At 41.8% G+C, this 21,324-nt stretch overlaps 1 protein-coding gene across 2 annotated transcripts in view; it reads left to right on the top strand.

Moving 5' to 3' along the window:
* The first annotated feature begins 18,711 nt into the window (after positions 1–18,711).
* GALNT15 (polypeptide N-acetylgalactosaminyltransferase 15) overlaps positions 18,712–21,324 on the top strand; it is a 31,839-nt gene continuing 29,226 nt past the window's right edge. Inside the window, exons 1-2 of one of the 2 annotated variants that reach the window (XM_048302376.1) lie at positions 18,712–18,897; positions 19,822–20,367. In XM_048302376.1, coding sequence (XP_048158333.1) covers positions 18,872–18,897; positions 19,822–20,367 — 572 coding nt within the window. In that variant the 5' untranslated portion in view covers positions 18,712–18,871. Of the gene's footprint in view, positions 18,898–19,205; positions 19,605–19,821; positions 20,368–21,324 lie in introns of those variants that run through there. The other variant, XM_048302387.1, reaches the window with a different exon arrangement.

Raw genomic sequence — 21,324 nt, 5'->3', positions numbered from 1 at the left:
ATTGACTGCGTCTGAAACATCAGATAGGTTTTGTCTCTCAGTGAGTTAGGAGTCGAGATGTAAAGCCCAACCATTTCCTTCTCCCACTTCACTGCTTATAGGGAGTGTTATTTATTTCCAATTCAAGCTTTGGGGGAAGTGTTTTTCTCCACTGCTTCTCCAGAGACATCTACTTACAGCCCTATTTAAGTACTACTCGTGTAATTTACGCACCTCTAGCATTAGTTGCTCTCCTTTCTTTTGTTCCCCAATTGATCCAAGGAAAGCAAATGAGATAAAGGCACATTGCAAACAACAGTTGTTCGTTGAGTGACAAGAACTTTGGCAAACTCAAGTTGAATGTGAGACTGGCAGGGCAAAATTTCATATGAAGATTCTCTGCTGAGACACTCACAAGATGACATGAAAACGGATTTTGAAATATCTAAAAAATTTTACCGTAAGTAACCACCAAATAAACAACAACTGAGAACTGTTCCTATTAGTGAGTGATGCAGCAGAATAAATCCTCAAAAAGCCAGGAAAAATATGCTCCATGGCATTCGTGGCATGGTAATGCTGGCTGTTGAAAAGGTAGTTGTAGGGAAGGGTGGGGACTTTTATCCCCCTTTGTCCGATAGTCCTACTAAAAGAAAAAAGAAAATCCAGGGGATATTCAGACCTTTTTTTTTCTTTTTTTTTTAGTTGCCCTGTATGGTTCATTTGAAAGTGGTTCACATATTGCAGTGAAAAAAACTTGGGTGGAAAAGTCACAGCTGTAAGTCAGTAAATCTTCTCATTACAAACCATAACTTCTGATATGAATTAGAGCTCAGATCTTGCAAAAGGTCTGTCCTATAATGAGAAGAAGCCATGAGCCCCCTTGCTCCATAAAAATACTTTGGGGTGAGGTTTATTTCCAAGCAGCATTTTGTCCAGCTATCCAGAAGACACAAGAACACCCAAGGCAATGCACCTGGCATGAGTTCTGGCACCCCCATACCAAGTAGTGTGGTGTGTTCTGTAGCACACCTGGGACAGCAGCAGGACCTCCCAGAGTCACTGCTTCCACTTCTGTTCTCTTGCACAGATAGAGAGTTTGCCACTCTATCCACAGCAACTGCTGGTTGTCCTTTGTCAGATCCTCTTCTCAACCGTGAGCTAAGAAGACAGAGGCTGTCAGCCACAGCATAAATCACTCTCTCACCTGAAGCTGCGAGTCTCGACCCTTTCACAAGGCAAGCACCTGAGCACTGCCTTCAGCAGAGAGGGCACTACAGTGGAAATCAAATAATGTCAGCTCATCCAGCCCAGAGCTTGGCAAAATCACATCTCTGTCCCTTGCATGCCACAGGGTATCTTCTGATGTTCAAGGCTGCTTGCAAGGAGCCTTGATTCCACAGTCTGGCAAATCTGACTGTCAAAACGATTGTCTGGGCATTTAGCCTACATTTTTCATTGGTATTTTTCATGTTTATACTAATTTATGCATATAAATAAGCTATATGTACCCATTAGCTTTTCTACATTTTAACAGCCAAGTATTTCTGAGTGAATATTAAAGAGATGTTAATAACATGGCAAAGCTAATTAAACATTGAGCATGTTGCTATGTAGCTCTCATTTTAAGGAGAACTACAGCTGCTGTGATGGGATTTCATTTATGTGCAAGAAAACACCCTCTTAAAATAATCAGAAAGACATTATTCAGAAAAATACAATATCGAACTATTTCAGCTGTCAAAATAATAAAAAATCTGATGGGATAAAATCAAGCCATTTAACAATTGTATAAGAAAGCTTCAATTTATACAAGGAGGTGACGCTTTTTCCTCTTATGCCCTAGATGACTGTGGCTGCAATAATGCTATCTATTCATGATGGATCTGGATGAAGTAATCCTGTCTTAAATGGAACAAAAAGAGATAAATACATATTAATAAAAGCACAGATAAAGTGCATCAGCAGATATGTCAAGGATTTCTCAGTTGTCAAATACAGAGATAGCAAAATTCTTTTGAGTGCAGTATTTAGCTACTCTGAATGTTAACAGCAAGCACAGGCAGGCAATTTAAACAAAGACTAAAGTAGCAGGCAAGTCATACCGCACTGCCTCAGCTGCCTCTCCTTCTAAGGATCCTGTAACGTCATGGGAAAGTCTTATTTTCCTGCTCTTGCTTTATAGGGTAGATCAAAGTCTGAAATACAATTTTCCATATGAAATGTGATTGCCAACTCTACTTTAACTCTGTTAATGTAGCTCTGCAGAGTCCTATTTCTTTTTGCCATATCTTCAACCATTAACTCTAAACCTTTCCTTTTTTATATTATAGTGGCTATAAACACTTTGAAATGTGAAAATAAACCTAACTTATGGTAGCTTGTAGTTCTGCTCAAGCATCACAACAGTTATACTGCAGCTGTACTGACCCTGGCATCTCATACTGTGACTTCCAATAGCTGTACAAACTTTAGTGGGTTTACACAACTTAAACATTTGCAAGTTACGCAGCTCAGCAGACAAGATCAAGACACAGTTGAATGCCTCCAAGTAGCATCACTTCACCTAGGAAGAAATGGTTACTAAAATTAAGTATGAAAAGCAGATATGGCTATATCCACAGAGGAGTCAGACCTGAAAAATGGCATAGTGGCAATATTAAAATGGAGAAAAGTCATAATTTAAAGTCATATTGGTTCTGAAGGAGAAGCCAAAACTTGCCTCTGTTACAGTAATGGCATATAAAAGGACAGAAACAGATCCCATGATCTCAGTGTTATTGAGACATTCTGAATTCTTGAACGATTTAAAAAAAAAAGAATATATTCAATCAGGCTGACACACAGCACTCCCAACTTCTGCAAAATTGCCCTTGAAATAAGATGTTGGCACACAACATTTGAGCAAAAGCAGACTTTCAGATTGAGATAAAGCACTGTGCCATTTAGAACGGAAGCAACAAAGATTAGATGCAGCTAACCATGATGTCTTCTATAAATAAAGCAGGTTATATCCCAGCCTTTCAACAGCCTTCCCTCTTCCAGACAGTCTGTCACCCCTATGACATAATAGGGAAACCTCCAGATGGGAGAAACACTTTCCTATGATGATTTTTACTACAGTCTAAAGATTCAGGGTTATTTCCCCTGATTGCCTCCCACAGGTCAAAACCATCCAGTTAAGATGTGCCTCTAAAATAAGCATCACTGTCATATTCCCCAAGGCAGCAAAACATAAGGAAGATTTTGCCAAGATTAAAAACAAACAAAAAACCCCCACTAAGACTAAATGTCAATATGCAAAACCTGCATAAAAAGACTGACATGAACCCTGCATCTCAAGATTTATGCTCCTAAATTTGGGTCTTTGATTCCTAAGTGAAGTATTTTCTTCATGACTGCCTTTAAGGGATAGACAATAGAAACAGTGGTCAGAGGTGATGGTTTGCATTCAAAACACAGCACCTTTTGCTAGAGAAAGCATTCAAAGAACAGCACTTTCTGCTAGAGAAAGCTACCATCTATAGCTATCGGAGAAGAGAGTGCAGCTGCTGCGATGAAGCATTGTGTGGATTGCAAGGATGGCATCTTCCACAGGAAAACAAGAGTCAACAAATGATCTCCCATGGATGTGATCTGCAGCCTCATGGGATGATAGATAATGGGTGCTCTAATGACACTTTTGTACAGAATATTTGTCTTGAACATACAGAGAACAGAACATGAAGACTTTAACCTGAACTACAGTTATCTTTATAATCCTCCCTCACTACATACTTTGTGGTGGATCTTCAGGCCCTCTGGCTTGAACCTCTACCTAAGAGCTAGAAAGCTCCCTGGCATGACACATAGGAGTGCAGAGGAGCCAGAACTGATTTTTCTCAGCTCCCCTCCTGAAGCTTGCGGAAGAAGCAGGGCAAAGAACTCCATGTCCAAAGAGCAGGCACATCTCTTAAATGTGGTCAGAAATGAGGCAGATTTTTTCATCTAAAAAGTAGAAATAGCATGGATGTCCCTTAGCTTAGATGAGGCACTTGCAAAGTAAGTGGAAAAAATCATACTGTTAGAACCAGTTGATGTACTGTACCCACACAGAGTTAGTCAGCCAGAGCCCAGACCATGAGAGAAACAGACTAATTTTGGACTTAAAGAGACACAGAGGGAATCTGGCAAGACTTCTTACAAAAAAACAGAGAGCAGCTCAGGTGAACAAGCTCATCTTTGCTTCAAAGGGAACACAAGCAAATATTTTTTTGTATTAGGAGAGAAAAAAATATGTACTTGCCTTATGCTTTTGTGCAAAACATTAACAAAATGACCACACTGTAGCAGTGAGCCTAAAGATAATTTTCCTTAGAAATGTCACAAATGAGACTGTGTCTGACAGTAGGCTACAGCTTAGCAAGTGTGGGTCTAAGTCATTTGCAGCAAATGTAGATATGCAACAAGCAATTCCCATTAGCCCCAATTAAAGACATGGAGAAAACAGTGTCAAAATAAAACACCTACTGTGAAAGCTACAGAATGAGACTGTGATCCATATTTAACAGTCTTAAATTAAAAGACACCAGTGAAGAATGGATGGTTGCCTGATGCAACTTTTTTTGCTAGAAGGTTGAAAGCAAGAGTATCTGCACTGTTACAAATTTATGTTTGAGTTGGTGAGGATTCAGAGAGCTGTAAACAGGCAAGATGAAACTTGACTGTTTCTGCATCTGACTAGGAACCCCAAGAGCTCTCAGTGTCCTGGGAATGATTTTGTGTGTATGACTCATAAGACTCAAATATCTGTTTTTTCACAAGATATATATATATAACATAAAAAAACCACTGCAACCGAACTTGATGTGTGGAAAAATTTATTTTTCCAGAAAAAGTGTGAGATAATCAGGTACAAGGCCATTTATTCTGCAAGATGGGCAATAAGGGGCCAGGCCATGTCAGCTATCCACTCTGGCATGGCAGGGCACAAATAGACTTACTTGATCCAGTGGCAAGATGGCCAATACTCCTAGGAAGACCATACAATGATCCTGGCAGACCATGCAACATTTAGCAGAGCACACCACAGAGGCTAATTGAGTGTAACAGACGGTTAGGTTGTTCTTACACATCTGGAATTCAGCATCACATCAACGTGGATATTACATTACTATCATTTACATGTTTGTTTCAAGAAGCACCATGCAAGTACATTTTCAGTGTTAAGAGAAAAACCTGGCAGGAACCAATTTCCCATTGGGCAGTGTTTATTATTTGTGACTGTGATGCAGGGTATAGCCCCAGCACAGGAGTCATTTTCAAGCTGTACAAGAGCCCCTGCTCTCCCTTGAGGGAGAGCCCCACTGAGCAGTAAGTCATGGGAGACAATTATCCCTGTCCATTTCCACATGGTAAAGCACACAGGGACATTCTGTGGTATTAATTTCTGACAAACTCTGTCCAACAGCAAATAGAGCAGAATATAAGAAATCTGTTGCTTTGTTATTAGGGTAAATTAATTCCCAGGGCAGTCAAAAAGCAACTTGGAGACATGTCAGTGGTCTCCTGCCCTAAGAAAAGCATCAGGGCAATAGAGATTCATATTTCAGAAAAAAACCAAACAAACACAAAAGCAACCCCCCCCCAAAAAAACCCAGAAACTAAAAAGCCAAAACAAAACCCAAAAAAACACACCCCAGTGTAACACTGAGATGAGCTTGGCAGAAGAAATGAAGGTATATTTTGCCTGGCATAAGAAGAGAGAAGCCCAAGGTGATCTACAGAACATGATTTGGCTGGAACCTTGGAGTTTCCAGTTAGAAACCCAATCTCACATCCACTGAAAACCATGGAAAGACTTCCAGACACAAAACTAGGTGAGATGCAGACTGAATTCTTAACCAACACAAATGGGGAACGAGTTGGTAGATAGTATTTGTTTGCAACAAGCATTTCCAGGAAAAGTTCCCTAAAAGAAGGAATTCCTGTCAGAGGATAATGTTTTTCTTCACCATTATAGTTTTATTTTGATTTGCCATTAGATTAACTTTAAAAGCACTACAATACATCTCTGTGCAAACAGAATATATACCATGAAACATAGGTTCCTATAGCTTGTTGCTCATTGCTAGATGAAAGATTCAAAACTGTCTTCCTCACCACCCTTTTCTCTTTTTAAAATTAGTGACTTTAGATGGTGGCACTGCTTGCAGTACGTACCATTTCAAAGAGTATTTGCCTGAATAAATCCAAACTTCTCATTAGGTTTGCAGATTGGGTTCAGTTTAGTTGTGTTTGTCTGAGTCTTTTCTGTTTTCTCCAGAGAGACAACAAATCTAGGAGCTGCCATTGACAAGTCTGCCAAGCAGGAAAACTTCAAAAGACATTTGACTAAACTGACCACATGAAATTAATATATTAACAACTCAGAAGAGAATAACTCTTACTCATACACAACTTAGATATTGTTGCAACATGATCTGTTTGGGCAGAAAGATATGAAAGGTTGTTAAACATAAATTAAAAGAAGCCCTTGGCCCAAGACTCTCCATCGACACTACTGTACTAAACAGCTGTCTGGAGACACGTGGACACACATCAAGTGCCCACAATGTGTGCACTATACCCACAGCAGAAACCCTTTGGCACCACAGAAGGGCTAGAGAGAAGCACCCTCCAAATTGCCATCTCACCACCTCTGACCCATACATTAGCATTCATCCACATCTGACAGTAACACAGCTCCATCCAGGTTTTGGAGAAGCCACCCCTTGCAGACCACCCTCCTTCCACACTGCTACATCCACTAATGCCTGCACTTGCATTGAACACAACAAGCCTGGCCACTGCTGGGTCAGAGGAAAAAAATACCAAACCAAACACTTTTGCTGCCTAGCACAACAAGCCACACCTACAACAGCACTAGGAGAGGCCATCCCAGCAGTTTCAACACCCTGTTTCCATATTTAGCAAGCCAGGAAGAAGAGGGAAACCTGGCTTTGCACAAGGCTGGGGATGTTGATGTTCAGCTGTGCAGGCAACACTTTAACTCTTTAGCTGTCAGATTTCAACTACAACCAGCCATGCCCCATCACGCGACAGACAGGAATCATGTCTTCAGCTGTCTAACTGATAAGCCAGTGCCACTGGTACCTATGTGCTGATGTTGCACACCAGCTGCTGCCTAGGGTGCCACACTGCTACCCAGCACCTGCATGGATAGAGCAACTATGGATACTAAGAAGCAAATCATGTGGGGAGCTGAGGATTGCTGGCTGGGGACAATGGCCAAATGGAGCAGCACAGGCTGGCATGTGATGATGAAGGTATATATGAACAGAAGGCAATATAGATATAGAGCATCTCGGTGGGCTGAAGGTGCTGATTAAGTGTTGGGAGCAACAGTCCTCAATAGGATTCAACCAGTTTGCCCCTCACTTTGCACATTGCCCAATTCCATATGTAATCACAAATCTCCCTCTGTGAGCCTCCAGGGTTGCCACCACAAAAACAAACCATATTTTCTGTTTAGCACAGCTGTAGGCCTCAGACATGTGGCCTGGCACCCTGTCACTAAGCACACCCCTCACATCAACTGAGGCAACAGGTCCACATAAGTTTACTGCTGCTTTTTCCTTTGTTTATAATTCGTTCTTCTGCCTCAGTCCCTCCTTGGCACGAGGCAGTGATTGAGCAATAGCGCATGCATCTCATATTTCCACACACAGGTTCAACAAAGAGCACAAATGTATCCTGGGTGCAAACTTCTGCAAGCCCAGGCTGCAATTCCTCAGTCTATGAACAGCTGCTTCTCTGACCAGCAGACAGCCCCCCGCATCAAGAAGTACAAAGCATCCAGCATTATTTATTAAACTCATCAAGGTCCTTCTGGCTTGAAGGCTGCTGTCTTAGCCATGTCAGGCATTTTGTTCCACACAAAACATTGAGTATTGGGAGGCAGTGGCAAGATCCTCACATACCACAAGTTCCTCACCACTCTACACTGTACCACAGGAGTGGAGAGGCTGAGGTAGTCTGGGAATCTGTGGATTTGCTTTAAGCTCAGTGGAAACAGGACATAGCGTGGGACAGTCCATTTTAGCACACTTTTATATAAGTATGTCAGGAAATAGAGGAGATGACAGTCCTGTGGTAGTGATTGCTGACTGCAAGGGAGAGGAACAAACTGCACTGTCCTCTCATCATTTGCAGGAATAATGGTTGTGACAATATAGACCTAGGAATTTTTATTACAATCTCTGTATAAATTATGTGATTTCACCATATATTATCTAGTACTGTACTGTTAGAAGGATACTTTTTAAGCAACAGTATAGACTGTCCTGTTTTAAGAGGTGAACAAGTTTATTAGCAAGTTTGAAGCATTTAAACTCCTTGTGAACGTCAGTTTTATTGATGTAACAGCTTAAAAAATTACAGTGAACAGCAAGGAAATAATTAAATATTGCAGGAGAACAAGTAAGATTTTGTAGATGTTAACAGCCACCCTGAGCTGTAACAGCACATCACAAGCTCTTTCCGCAGCACTCTGAGTCCTGGTTAGTGAGCCCACATTTGGAAGAACCAATGGAGGATTAGTAGACAAATCCCTACTATGCTGAGACATCCTAGCTATTTTGAGCCTCTTTATAGAAAAGATGTTCTAGCTGCAAACCCATTCCACAAGTAAATTTTTCCCTGTGAGGAGTTTGTCATTCCCAGCTATGGGAGTTCACATCAGTCAGTTCCATCTACATCCAGCTGTTAGGTCACTTCCTTGTGCAGCTTTGCAAAAGGGCCTCATTACAGCTATTACTATGTCTGGTGCTATAGCACTCTAAGTGGGGACTCAAGGTATGATGTCTTGATCCAAGCTGGAAGCACCTATCCCTGAACTTAAGCATCTCCTCAATATGCTGTCCACAGTAACTCCAGCCTTTACACAACTACCATTAAGGTAAGGTAAGATTGGCATTGCAGAGATGCTGTGTGAATATTTGATGTAACACAGGTCCTGTCTGGAGAAGGTAGAAATCCAATCAGACAGAAATGTAGGAAATGCACAAGTAAGCGATCCACCAGCAAAAGCTAAATGGGAGGAGTGGGGAAGAGTCCACCTCTCCTCCTATCCCTCTTTTGTGCAGTTTCCAGGGCACCATCACCATTCACTAGATCTTTCTGAAGCAACTTTCAAGGAGCTTGCTAATTCTCTCTACCTTCCTCCATGCACAGAGTGTACCACAAGGCATATGCTCTAGTGTTGTTTACAGAGCAACAAGTAACAAGTAACAGAGCAGTCTGTGCAGCTTCCAAAGGAATTCCTGGTGGCTTACTCTGCAGTTACCATTATTACCAATATGTGTTTCCTGGTCACTACTCCTTGCAATGTTTATACACCAAGAAAGATGATCATTTCAGGAACCAAAGAGCCTAAATGAGTGCAGAGACAAATTACCACACAAGAACAAACTTGGTGCATTACATTATCAGAATAGGTTAAATTCTCAAAGCATTTTAAGTTTTAAGAAATATACACAAGGTGTTACTTATATGTAGGTATATAATTTTTTCCATGTTAGACAATGCCCACACATTAATTTTTTTAATTAAACTCTAAGAAGGTAACTTGAAATGTAAGGCTGGAATCTGCCCTTCCTGCGTGATTCTCTAATTAAGACAGAACTTTGCGAAGTATTTCCAAGAAGTCCCACACTAACCAGCTACTTTTACATGGACCATAGCTGTTCCATCAAGAATTCATACAAGTCAAATTAAATGAGACCAATACATTGCTTAAAGAATACCATCCACAAACTATTGAAATACTGGTAGCAGTGAGACAGTTTCATACCCACCTTGTTAGATTTTGGGTTTGCATATTGTGAGCCATTACCTAATGTTAAGTTTATTCTTTGCTTTGCTAGTGTTTCTGAGGGTTTTTTTCCCCTTGCTCCCTTAGTAAAACATCAGAGATGAAACACAGATTAGTCATATCTGAGACATTCCAGCATGTTAGTTTGCCAGCCATTAGTAATCTGAATTCTGTGTAAAGTTCCCACTATAAAAGCAAAATGCAGGCAGATTTTGCCAAAGCTTGCTCAGATAAAGAGGAGATCCTTGAATTTCTTTGCAGAAGCCAAGCAAAATGCCTTAGCTTGCACTCTCAGTATGCAGAGCCAAGGGGAAAACAGAGACCTAGCCTCACATATTGGACTTGTGCCCTTTCCACACCATTAAATGACTAAGGCAACATGGAAGAAATGTTCTCCATGCCCTGCTGAAATGTCACATTGCTTGTATTGTCATTTCCAAAGGCCTTTGCTTTACTAACAGGCAGAAATGCATTGCTTCTTTTTGGATGCCTGTATGATGTCCAGTGTTTCATTTCCTTAATTTGAACTTTGACAGTTTCCATATTGTCAAGGAATGCACTGAAATTGATCCTGTGCAAGAGGGTGAGAAAGAGAATGAGGTGCCGTTTTGTATGTAATATGATCTACAGAATTTCATACTGCAAGCAGTAGGAATAAAAGTAGTCATAAGTGAGATGAGGTATAAATTTTACACTCCTGTAGTCAGTTACTCAGCTGATCTTTCCAGAATCTTGGAAAAGTGTACTGCAGCTATGCATATATATTATACTTAATGATGGCCATTAAGTCTGCAGTCACAAGATTCAATCTGCCTTTTGCAGCTAAATTCATACTGCAGCCTCCCAGATTTTGTAATAGTTACTGACATGGTACAAAATAATATTCCTGTGGAATCATGACCCTGATTAGTAAAGGGGGAACTGCACTCCCTTCTTCATCTTCATTGTTCCCCATGGGTTTATAGTAACAATAAATTTGTTTCACTCTTTGAAGATGAAAGGTGCTATAAAGTGCACTTTATTAAAATCACTATAAAGACTTGTTATTTTTGCTCATATACCTGCTGAGTGATGGTTTCCAGAAGTCTAACAGCACCCCTGAACACACAGACTCACTTTACCTTCTGGTTTGGAGAATTCCTCTTAAAATGTAAGCCACTTTTCCAGCTTTTGGTGTACAGCTTCTTTTTTGCTTCAGGACTATAGATCAGCCTTTCTATAACCCAGAAAGCTGTGTGGCGATACAGGTTTACGGTAAGGTAGAAGTGATAGAGAGTCTTAATAGATCAAAATGATCCAGCAGACCAGGTTCATAGCTAGATGCTGGTTTTGACTCTTGACTAGGGCATGAACTGGTAGGTTTGGGTTCAGATGGTGAAATTCTCACCATCTCTGACCTCAATTAAAAGTCTCCCATGATGATTTTAGTGATCATCTCTTTCCTTGCATGTTGCCTTTCCTAACATAGGAAAAGTCCTGAGAAACCTGCAGGACCATTTTTAACATCTACTGAAAAGTTTCCTCCCTCTCTTTTCCCTTTGGTGCAGAATCTCTGAATCACTGTTTCCCAAACAGGGTCCCAAAACATGGGCTCATTCTTTTGAGGCTGATGACAAAAATGTTAGTGCTAGCAAAAGAACAGCCCAAGATCCTAGTACCCCCACCACAACAAATACACAGTCACAAGAGTCTTCAAAAAAGGATGCTATCCCCAGGTATGCACCTTTAAAAGTAGGACTCTTGCTACCAAAATTGTCTGCTTCGTGTTTTCAGTCTCTGCTGTATAGATGCCAGGAGTGTGACTTCTGAGCAGCACTCAATAACCTTAGACAAAGACTTTGTTCAAATTACTAACTATAAGCCTACCTCCTTTTCTTGTCATTTAACATCTCTATTATTTGTTTCAATTTCTGTGAGCCTTAACCTCCCAGGTGGCTTCTCAGACTGCATCTGCTAACCACCTTCACAACCCAAGTATCCCATTTACGCCTAGAGAGCCTTTTCCCTAAACAGAAAAAAAAATAGTAATAATTAAAAAAAAAAAAAAAAAAAAAAAAGCTAAAACAAAAATAAACCACAAATCAAGACTTAACATGAAGAAGAAAGAAGTCAGGGAAAAACCACAGTTATCTAGTACCATACACAGTAATTAAGTAAGAGAAGAGAAATAAACTTTTACTTCAGCCACAAGCACAGAAGAAAATAAACTGGAATAATCAGTTACATATCTCAGTTTGTGTTCTTGTGCAGCTCAAAGCATGTCCAGAATCTGGTGAATGACAGAAGTTTTCCTGGCAATTGACAGTCAAAAATTCCTGCCTCAATGACCTTTGCAACCTGGATGATATTTTTGCAGATATATCTTTTTAAATATTAACTGATGCATACAACCTGTCTTGCTTGTAATCAGAGCAATAAAACTGTTCATGACTGCTCCTATTGTCTCTTATTTGGCAGCCAGAAGTGACCATAGCCTCTATCTTCCATCACCTCTGCCTCTTTTCTAGGCTGCTAAGAAGTCAGTTTTAGAGATTTAACCTGTTGCTGTGACAATCCTAGTTCTTATAACTTGGTTTCCAAAATCCCTGTTCTTGCCTAAGTCTCTGTTCAGAAAAAAAGCTCAGAAAATCACACAGAAAACTCTTGATAACTAAAGGCAGGAGACTTTTCTTGTAGTATAGTGTCCCTTGTAGCTCTGTGCCTCATCTCCTGCCAAGGCTATGTTTGGAAAGAACACTCCTTTCCTTTCTACCAGAGCAGTTCCTTTAGAAACACAGACTTGCATAGGGACTGCAGTAAATTAACACATATCTTACCAGTCTTCCTGCTTCCTTCCACCGTGTTACTCTTTTTAATGGCTTGCCAATGTGAAGATATTTTCATGAGACAGTAAACAAAGGGGTCTCATGTCCCTTAGCAGATTTCCTTAATTGAGGTAGTTGGGTATCCTATTTTAAGGCCAAGAAAATAGCTGATTCAAAACAAACCTAGATCCACAGTGATGGTCACAAAATGGAAACAGGGTTCTCTAAGTTCCAGGCATTACTGAGCAGCTTCCCAGAGTGTCACTGTTAACCAGAAACATACATGGGTAGCAAGTTTTAAAAGCATATTAACATACTAAAGTCATATACTTAATTCAACTGTACAGAATTCAGTTCTGTATTGCTAAAGGAATGAAAATAGGAGGTTTTATCTATTGCAGTTAAAAAAAAAAAAAGCAAGAAAAGAAGTATCTTCAGCAGCTGGTTTACTCTTTCTTTAGTAACCCTGCTACAAACCAACCAGAGTACATAGGACAGGATGGTACAATAATCCACATGGAAATGTATGCATGTGTGTGAGAGTAGACCAGGTTGATTTTATTTTATATATTTATGTTGCCATATGTACACACACACGCACAGTATATATGCAGACTGAAGTTCTATACACATACATACACAGGTGTTTCCTTTCTGTCTTTTGCCCTAAATTCAATGCTGCTTTTAAATACATAGCCCACACACATCTCCCACAGATATCAGTGACAGTGCGCATGCCCATCTCTGGGCTAAATCTAGTTTATTTAGAACATGTTAGGCATGAAGCCCAGCTTCATTTTTAATACTAATTACATTTAATTTTTATTTATTCTATGTGAATACTGATGATCCTAAACAAATGTAACAAAAAGCACAGGGTTTGTTTTAGATTCCTGAACAAACATTTTCAAGATCTACATCAGCATATAATGTTTCATATTCTATAGAATATCCATCCCACCGTGAACTGCACTTCAACAGGGCAGGGAGTGGGAGTAGAAGGAGTCTAGGCCTTTACTCTTGAGAGTAAACTTTTACATACACACAGTTGAACTGCATCATAACTTCAGTGTTAACTCTTGTGAATGTAATGTATTTTTAAAATTGGTATTTTAGAAACAAAAAGAGATAATAAAGGAAACAGGCTTGCAAAAATGAGTATTTTCCACTTTCCTCTCTGAAACAGTTAAACAATGTAAGTCTTGTTTGGGAGATATAGAGAGAAGTCATAGGTCCCACTCACACACCTGTGATATTAACACAGCTTACTTTCACATAGCTTACTTTTTTACACATTTGCTCTGTGCTTTCCTCATATTAAAAATGAAAGCACAAAAAAAAAATATCCACTGTAGCCTTACCTCACACATCCATCCATTTACTTCAGCTCCTCCACTGCAATAACATTCCCAAACATGCTCTCTCTGCTCTCAGTTCATGTATATTTGCTACCCAACTGCAGGGCATTAAGCTGCACACCTGCAGTGACTTAACTCGTGCTTTACTCAGCTCTGAAACCCCCCCAGCAAGAGTGAAATCATTCACTCTTCACACTCTCATTAAATGTTGTCTTCTCCTCACGATACTCTGTGCCAACTTCCCCGATGAATCCAACCTCTAATACTCTGCCGGTAACTAAAGAGCAGCTATTTCTTATACCAGCTATGCACAGATATGTAACTGTTTAGGAGGAATAAAAAAAGGTAATTTCCAGCTTTGGTGATGTGGATGACCATTGCCTTGAAACAGGAGAAATCTGTGTGTAACCGCATGTCACTAAGTGCTTAAATGTGTGAAGAGATGCCAGACCCATTTAAAGCTTTTTCTCTTCACTAGACACCATTTTAACTAAAAATACTTACTATGGGTACAGGCTCTCCATATGAATATTGTGGTTTTTAAATGCTGTCTGTATTTAGAGCCTCTGAGAGACACATGCCATTTATGTACCATCTGTATGTGCAGGAAGAAACAGGGTAGATGTGAAGTTAAAGCTGCCCACCAGCTAAAGAGTCCTTGATGGGGAAAAAAGGCTTTGCTGTGGGTACCTTTAGTATCACTCAGATTTTGAGATTTCTGTTTGCAAATGGTTTCATGGCCTATTCTATGGAAGTAAATTTCTAACCATAAATGAAACTCTACAGGCAGAGATCCCATGGGGAACCCATCATGGGGAACTCCTTTTTGTGACCTTCCATCCATAGGGCTGAATTTATCTTTGACATAACACCACTGGTGTTAATATTACATGAAGGATCATTTCCCTTATGTCATTTGTTTCATTTTTAATGCCAAGGAGGCCAGGTCAGCCACTCTGAAAGAGTAAATCACCTTATTGCCATTTCCACCTGCAAAGCTACAGCAATTTAGAGCAAACTATTTAGTCCAACTATCCCTAATGGTGGGTTAGATTTTATGGTCAATGCAGGATGATGTTCTAGTGAAGGATGTTGACACTAAAGTAGTCACAACCAGTTCAAAACTGGATTCAGATTACCTTAGGTTGGGGTACCAGGGATTGAAGGTATCCAGAACCCTCTCCAACTTGAGGATATTAATGGTGGTTGATTAAGAGGCGGGAGGTAGTGATGGCCTCTGTATTGCCCACAGCACTTCAGATGTATCTTTTCTAGGTGGGTTAATGATGATCAACAGTTCTCATCCCTCACAGATAGGGGGTAGCTGTCTAAGGCTGTGTTAGAGGCTAGGTTTTAGGCATGGAGTACACAGTACTGCCCTTAACATCCTGAGAACTACCATTTCGGAGTTAGCCAGAGGCTGTGGTGCAGTAAATCCAGAAGCTGTCCCTCCTGTGATATATATTCTCTCTACTTTCCATCCAGTGCGGCTGACCTTTATGCTCACAGAACTGCTTTTGCAAAGCAGTGCAAAGGTCCATGGCTTCCATGCTCCATTTTACATGGGACATGATTTATGAGTAGAAATCTTGCAAAAATGGAATTTCAGACTCATTTCCTTCACTGACAGGTTGGCAAACATCTTATAAATCACAATGCAAGTGCCAAAATCCCTGCCAGTGTTCAACAGATTTTATCAAGCTTTTATAGCCTTCAAAAGCAAGTTCCACAGAATCTTGTTCACTTTATTATTAACTTGCTATTAGAAAATGTCATTGAATGAGCAATATTTGCTACAATGCCAAGCACACAAACTGCCTGCAATACCTGCAAATAAATTATGTCTTCTTCTGATCTAAAAATACATATTTTTTATTATATTCTGGAAGAATGGGGAAAGTTACTTGGTTACAAAACCACCACAAATCCTGTGCACCATGTAAACAGTTTCATTTTATGCACTTTCTTCACATCTGTGCAAATAAAGCCATTGTTACAAGCAGAAAGAGCTGTGGCATATAATACATGCAGCTATGAAACCATGAGTGCTGCTATGTGTTGAGTCTTTAAATGGAAGTGGCACATCTGCTTTTGGCACAGGAGTGTAAATCAATCCAAGATGTTTATTAAAGAGTAAGTAACGACCTGTCCACACGCTCTTTCTTCCATCCAGCCTTGGTTTTGTTCTTGCTTTGTTATTTTTCTGGCAGTTAGACACGGGCTCTGCACACTGAAAGTATGTGGTGTTTCTTCATGTACGGATAACATAACTTGTCACGTAATATCGAACAAGTATGTGATGTGGAATGGTTTGGACAAAAATGCAAGCCAAAATGAGGTAGAGAGGAAAGGGTAAGTAAGCTACAGAACAGTGACTGAAAGCTTTGTTACTCTGCAAAATGCAACTGTGTTTCCTAATACCTTTTGAATTAATAAGACCTAGATTTGATTCTATGTTTTAGCTCGTGGCAATTAATGAGCACAATTGTGAAGGATGGTGAGTATTTTCTTAAGGAATGGATTAGTCAATAATTTGCATTTGCTTAAGGTATTTATACGCTGGGTGTTACACCACTGGCTCTACCTGAGCAGGCCTGGTAGGAACACAAGCCTTTCAGCTCTTGCATGGGTTGACCAGCAGGAAAGTCAACATAGTATTGGCACTGGCCAGTACTGACACTGCAAATTGGCCCTTTTTGTGAGCAATTGCTGGAGTATTTGGCACAACCTGTAACAGGTTCCTTTCCCACTGACTGAGGAGCTCTAGGGTCTGCTGTAGAACAGCAGTCCAAGGACAACAATACCTTTTGTGGGCAGCCTCTTTCTGGGCTACCTGCATGAAGCACACTTGAAAGACTGGACCTCAGGAAAAAAGCAATGGCTCTGGGTCTGACAGTAGAGCCTGGGCCACACAGTGCTCCTTCCTCTTCCATCAAAGGATGCACAGGAAAGCACCCTAGGAGGAGGGAATCCTCCACAGCTAGGCAGGAGGAGCAACCCCTTCTGTGGCCCAGTGAAGGGCCTAATTTGTAGCATGTCTTTGAGTAACCAGAAGTAGAAAGAAAAATACAGTGGGTGTTGTCTTCTTGGCTTCCATGTGGGGAGGTCATAACAAAGTGATGCTGTTCTTCAAATGCATTGAAAGAAACAAGACATGTCCTCTCAGACACTAAAGGGGGGTTCATCCATTGGAAAGGCAATATCTCCTTTGTATGATAACAGTGGAAAACAACAATTTTAAGAGACGAGATTGAAAAACAGACTGATGGGAAATGGTTCAGGAAGGCTTGTTGTGCAGAAGAGGGAACAGAGGCTGATGGAAGTGTGTCACCCAGAATTTTATACTTGCACTTTTAATTGACTAGACTGAACAAACATCTTCTGTAGTTGTTCATTTCTTCTTTGTTAAAGTGGTCAGGATATATTAAAAGGCTGGATTGCATATTCATATGTTCCAGTGATAATGTTAGCTATCAGCTCTGTCCCAAAAGTGTCCAAGATTGCTGTAAATCTGTTAATTTGGTCTCTTTTCATCTGTAGCTGAAATTCAGCTGCATGAGTGACCCTGGTGGATTTGCTCAGCAATACAGAACAAACCAGGACAGAATTTATACAGCGATTACTACTGCAGGCTAGAATTATCTTGATCAGACTTGTTACAGCATCTTCTTAAAATATTTTAGGCAGGGAAAAAATATTAATTAAATTAAATCAAAATACTCGGGTAGCCCAGGAAGTTAAAAAAGGAAAGAAGAAAGTAATGCTTTCTCCTATTTATTCCAGACACTCTTAAATTTCTCCTTTTAATTTAATTTTATTCTGTGTGCCTGATAATGGGACTTTGTGGAATTGAACCTTTTGCAAGTCGCTATGCCAGCTTTTTGGAGAGCATCTCAGACAGGTCTCTTAATTTCCATTTCATTTTGTCTTTCTATGGCTGAAACGATGTTATTTAAATGAGTGCTTTCGATCTCAGATTTCTTAAATGCAAATATGTGCTGCTTCCCCATTGAATTGAAGCCACCAATACCTCTTTTTCCCTATGAAAAGCAGGATAAAAAGTAATATTCTCAGGTCTGAAGGTGAGCTGGGATGTTACTTTTGTGTGAATTTAAGCTAAAAAAAGGGAGACACATACAATGGTGAAGTATCAAAATATTGGCTCAATCTTCCTTCTGCCCAAGACATGATTAAAGCAGCTCTGTATATTTTAAAGAACAGCTGATGTAGGGAAGGTGCCAAGACACAGTAGACCATTCACACTCCCTCAAGGCATTCTGTATAAGCTGCTTAGGGGAGTGCACACAGAAGTGAGACACTGTGCGCCTCCAGCACTCTTAAGGTGCTGTATACCATCCTTCCTTAGAGTACACTGCATTCCTGTCTTCAGGCTTTTCTTTTAGCTATAATGTCTAAAAATGTAGGGTTTTTTAAAATCTGTGAATGTGGAAATTCTCCAGTAATCACATGCCTCCTGGAGCAGGAGCTTTCTGCTCATCAAATATTGCAAGACAGGAGAAACACCACATCCCATGCCCCCAGCATCAAAAGGGTTGGTAACACCTGAGTTGCATCCATCCCTGAACTCTGCCAGACCAAGAGGCGTGTGATGCTGCAGCACGTGGACTGTCTCACTCCTTCTCCCATTGGACAAGCATTCATCTCACAGCAAAAAATGCCACAGTCCATGCTCAGTAGTACCCATGCCAGCAGTATTAGCAAACAGACCTCAGAGACTGAGCTCCCCTTTTAATCACAGAAGTTGTTGTTTTCTCTCAGTGTCAGTGGCTGTTGTTCCAGCCCAGGCTTTTACACATGTTATTTCTGGACTAATGAAAACTTGAAGTGCTGCTTGCCCTGCAATACCAAATTTATGGATGAGGAGACAACTTCAGCCTGCCAGGTGATAATTTGCCACCCTTATGTCAGTGTTAAAATCCCTACAGCTGTAAATATTTATTGGATTATCATATGAATAAATCTAACCTTAAATAAAACATGTGCTCTCCATCTTTTATTCAGTTTATAAAATTCTTGATTCTCGCTCTGCACATTCTCAGCTTAATACAGCTATTCTGAAGTACAGTAATCTGTGGTGTGCCTTGATTTCTCTTCTAATACAATGTTTTGCTTCTTGTATTTCACCTCTTACAGCTTTTGCAAAGTTTTGATTTGATAGGACAAGCACAGTGAGGGCATTAGGACCAAGAGAAAGACGCACACATTGCTCTGTATTATGTCTGGCAAACTGCTTCCTGACTGAGTGCCGTAGTTATGTGTGAAACAAAGTCAGGGACCGACTACTTCTCATCTGTTGATCACAGTTAACTTGAAGCCTCTGAACGGGGGAGAGCTGTCAGATCTGCTTTCAGAGATACAGTGCTTCAATCCAGGCAGCAGTTGGAAACTTTGAAGAAGCAGGATCTACTCTAGAAAGGAACTATGAGAAACGGGATTTCTTTTGACTTAGAATTTTAAAAGGGGGAAAAAAGCCCCAAAGATTTAGTTACTCTTTTAATCAGCAAAGCATGTACTTTCCTAACTAAGCTGGGACTCCGTATAATAAAGGATCTACTTTATCTCACTGGATCCATGCTACGTTTTACTACAGTAAGTACAATATTAATAGGAATGTTGTAGTGTTTTTTTTTTTTTTCTGTAAATAGAGAGGAAAGCATGAAATGCCATCAGTGAAATGTGAGGGGAGCAAAAAAATCCTCTTGGCAGATAGTGAAAACCAGGGCTTTTGTGCAACCCGAGGACTGGAATCTGAGGAAGATCCAAGTGATATTTAACATGACCATCTGTATCATTTTGTCACCAACAGTATGTTCTTGAGGAAGAAGTGCAGATATGGATCACGTAAGCTGCAGTTTCTCTTGTTGTTTCTGATGCTGGGGTTTTTGCTACTGATGGTTACAACGCTGAATCCACCACCCAGCAACCAGAGCAAGGAAGGGACTTTCCAGCCTGTGGAGTTCAACCCCCGGGAAGGGTATCAGATGGACTTTGTGGAGACCCAAGAGATGCTGGAAGCCCAGGAGGAGAGCCAGCAGTACTACCCTTTGGATGGTCTATCGCCTTTCATCTCCCTGCGGGAGGATGAGCTGATCATGGCCGTCGTGTCGCCCACCGGCAAAAGGAACCACAGCAAGGCCAGGAAGGGCTATCGCATGGTGAAGCAGCAGAGCAGGCGGCCGGAGAGGAAGGCAGAGGGGGACCCCGAGTCCCAGCCGCTGTCCCTTCCCCTGCAGGATGGGCAAGGAGCTGCTGCGGGGGAGCGGCCGCTCGGCCTGGACACCCACGGCTTTAACGAGGTGCTCAGCGAGCGGATCGCGCTGCGCCGGGACCTGCCTGAGGTACGACACCCGTTGTAAGTAAAACACCCTATTTCACTTCTGGGGGAAAACCTGCCTCCTTCCCCGCCGCCGCGCCCCTCCGAACCTCTCCTCCTCCAAACCCGGCATCTCTCCTCCTCTAGACCCCGCATCTTTCCTATCGAACTCCCCGCTCCGGGTCAGGAGAGCGCTTTTCCCCGCACTGCGTGGGGAACACCCCCCGTTCCTCAGAGCCAGGGACGCTACCAGCCTCCTTCGGGAGGTGGTTCAAGCCCTCAGGAGTCGGCGGGCGGCAAAGGTGGAGGGGGGCAGGTGCGGGAGGGGGTACCTGGGCCTGGCTGGGTGAGCGGGGGCAGCGCCGCGGAGCGCAGCGCCGGTGGGTGCCGGTGTCCGCGCTGCTGGGGCGCCTCCCGCGCCCCCCGCCCCGGCCCGGCTCCGCTGCGCCCTCAGGCCGAGCGGGCGGCAGCACCCCCTACCGGCGCCCCTGTCACGGCAGGTGGCGGGGGCGGCGGGGCAGCGAGCTCTCCGGGCCCCCGCCCTTCTCTGGCGGTCCGTCTGTCCGGCCGTCTGTCCGGCTGCTGGGCTGGGGAGGGAATCCGCGCCGGGCTGGCGAGCAGGAGAGGCGGCTTCCCTCCTCGGCCAGGCCCCGTCTCAGCCCACCTGCCGGAGCTATGGGGTCATCGGGCTTGCAAAATGATAAGTGAGTCAAGAGTTGGGGCTTTCAGCTCTTCCAGAACAAAAGTGACCCAATGGTCACTCATAAAAATGGAGCCGACTCTGCACTGGTGTGGCTTCACTTTAAATATTGCGTGCACTTTTGGGCACCACAATATAACAAAGATACAAACTATTAAAAACTGTCCTCCAGAGGTGGACAGCAAAGACAGCAATGGGTCTGGAGGAGAAGCCGTGTGAAGAGCAGCTGAGGTCACTTGGTTTGTTCAGCCTGCAGAAGAGGAGACTGAGGGAAGACCTCATAGCAGTCTACAGGT

This window comes from Corvus hawaiiensis, chromosome 1, assembly GCF_020740725.1.
Source record: "Corvus hawaiiensis isolate bCorHaw1 chromosome 1, bCorHaw1.pri.cur, whole genome shotgun sequence".
Classification (NCBI taxonomy): Eukaryota; Metazoa; Chordata; class Aves; order Passeriformes; family Corvidae; genus Corvus; species Corvus hawaiiensis.
This window is presented reverse-complemented; position numbering and strand designations above follow the sequence as displayed.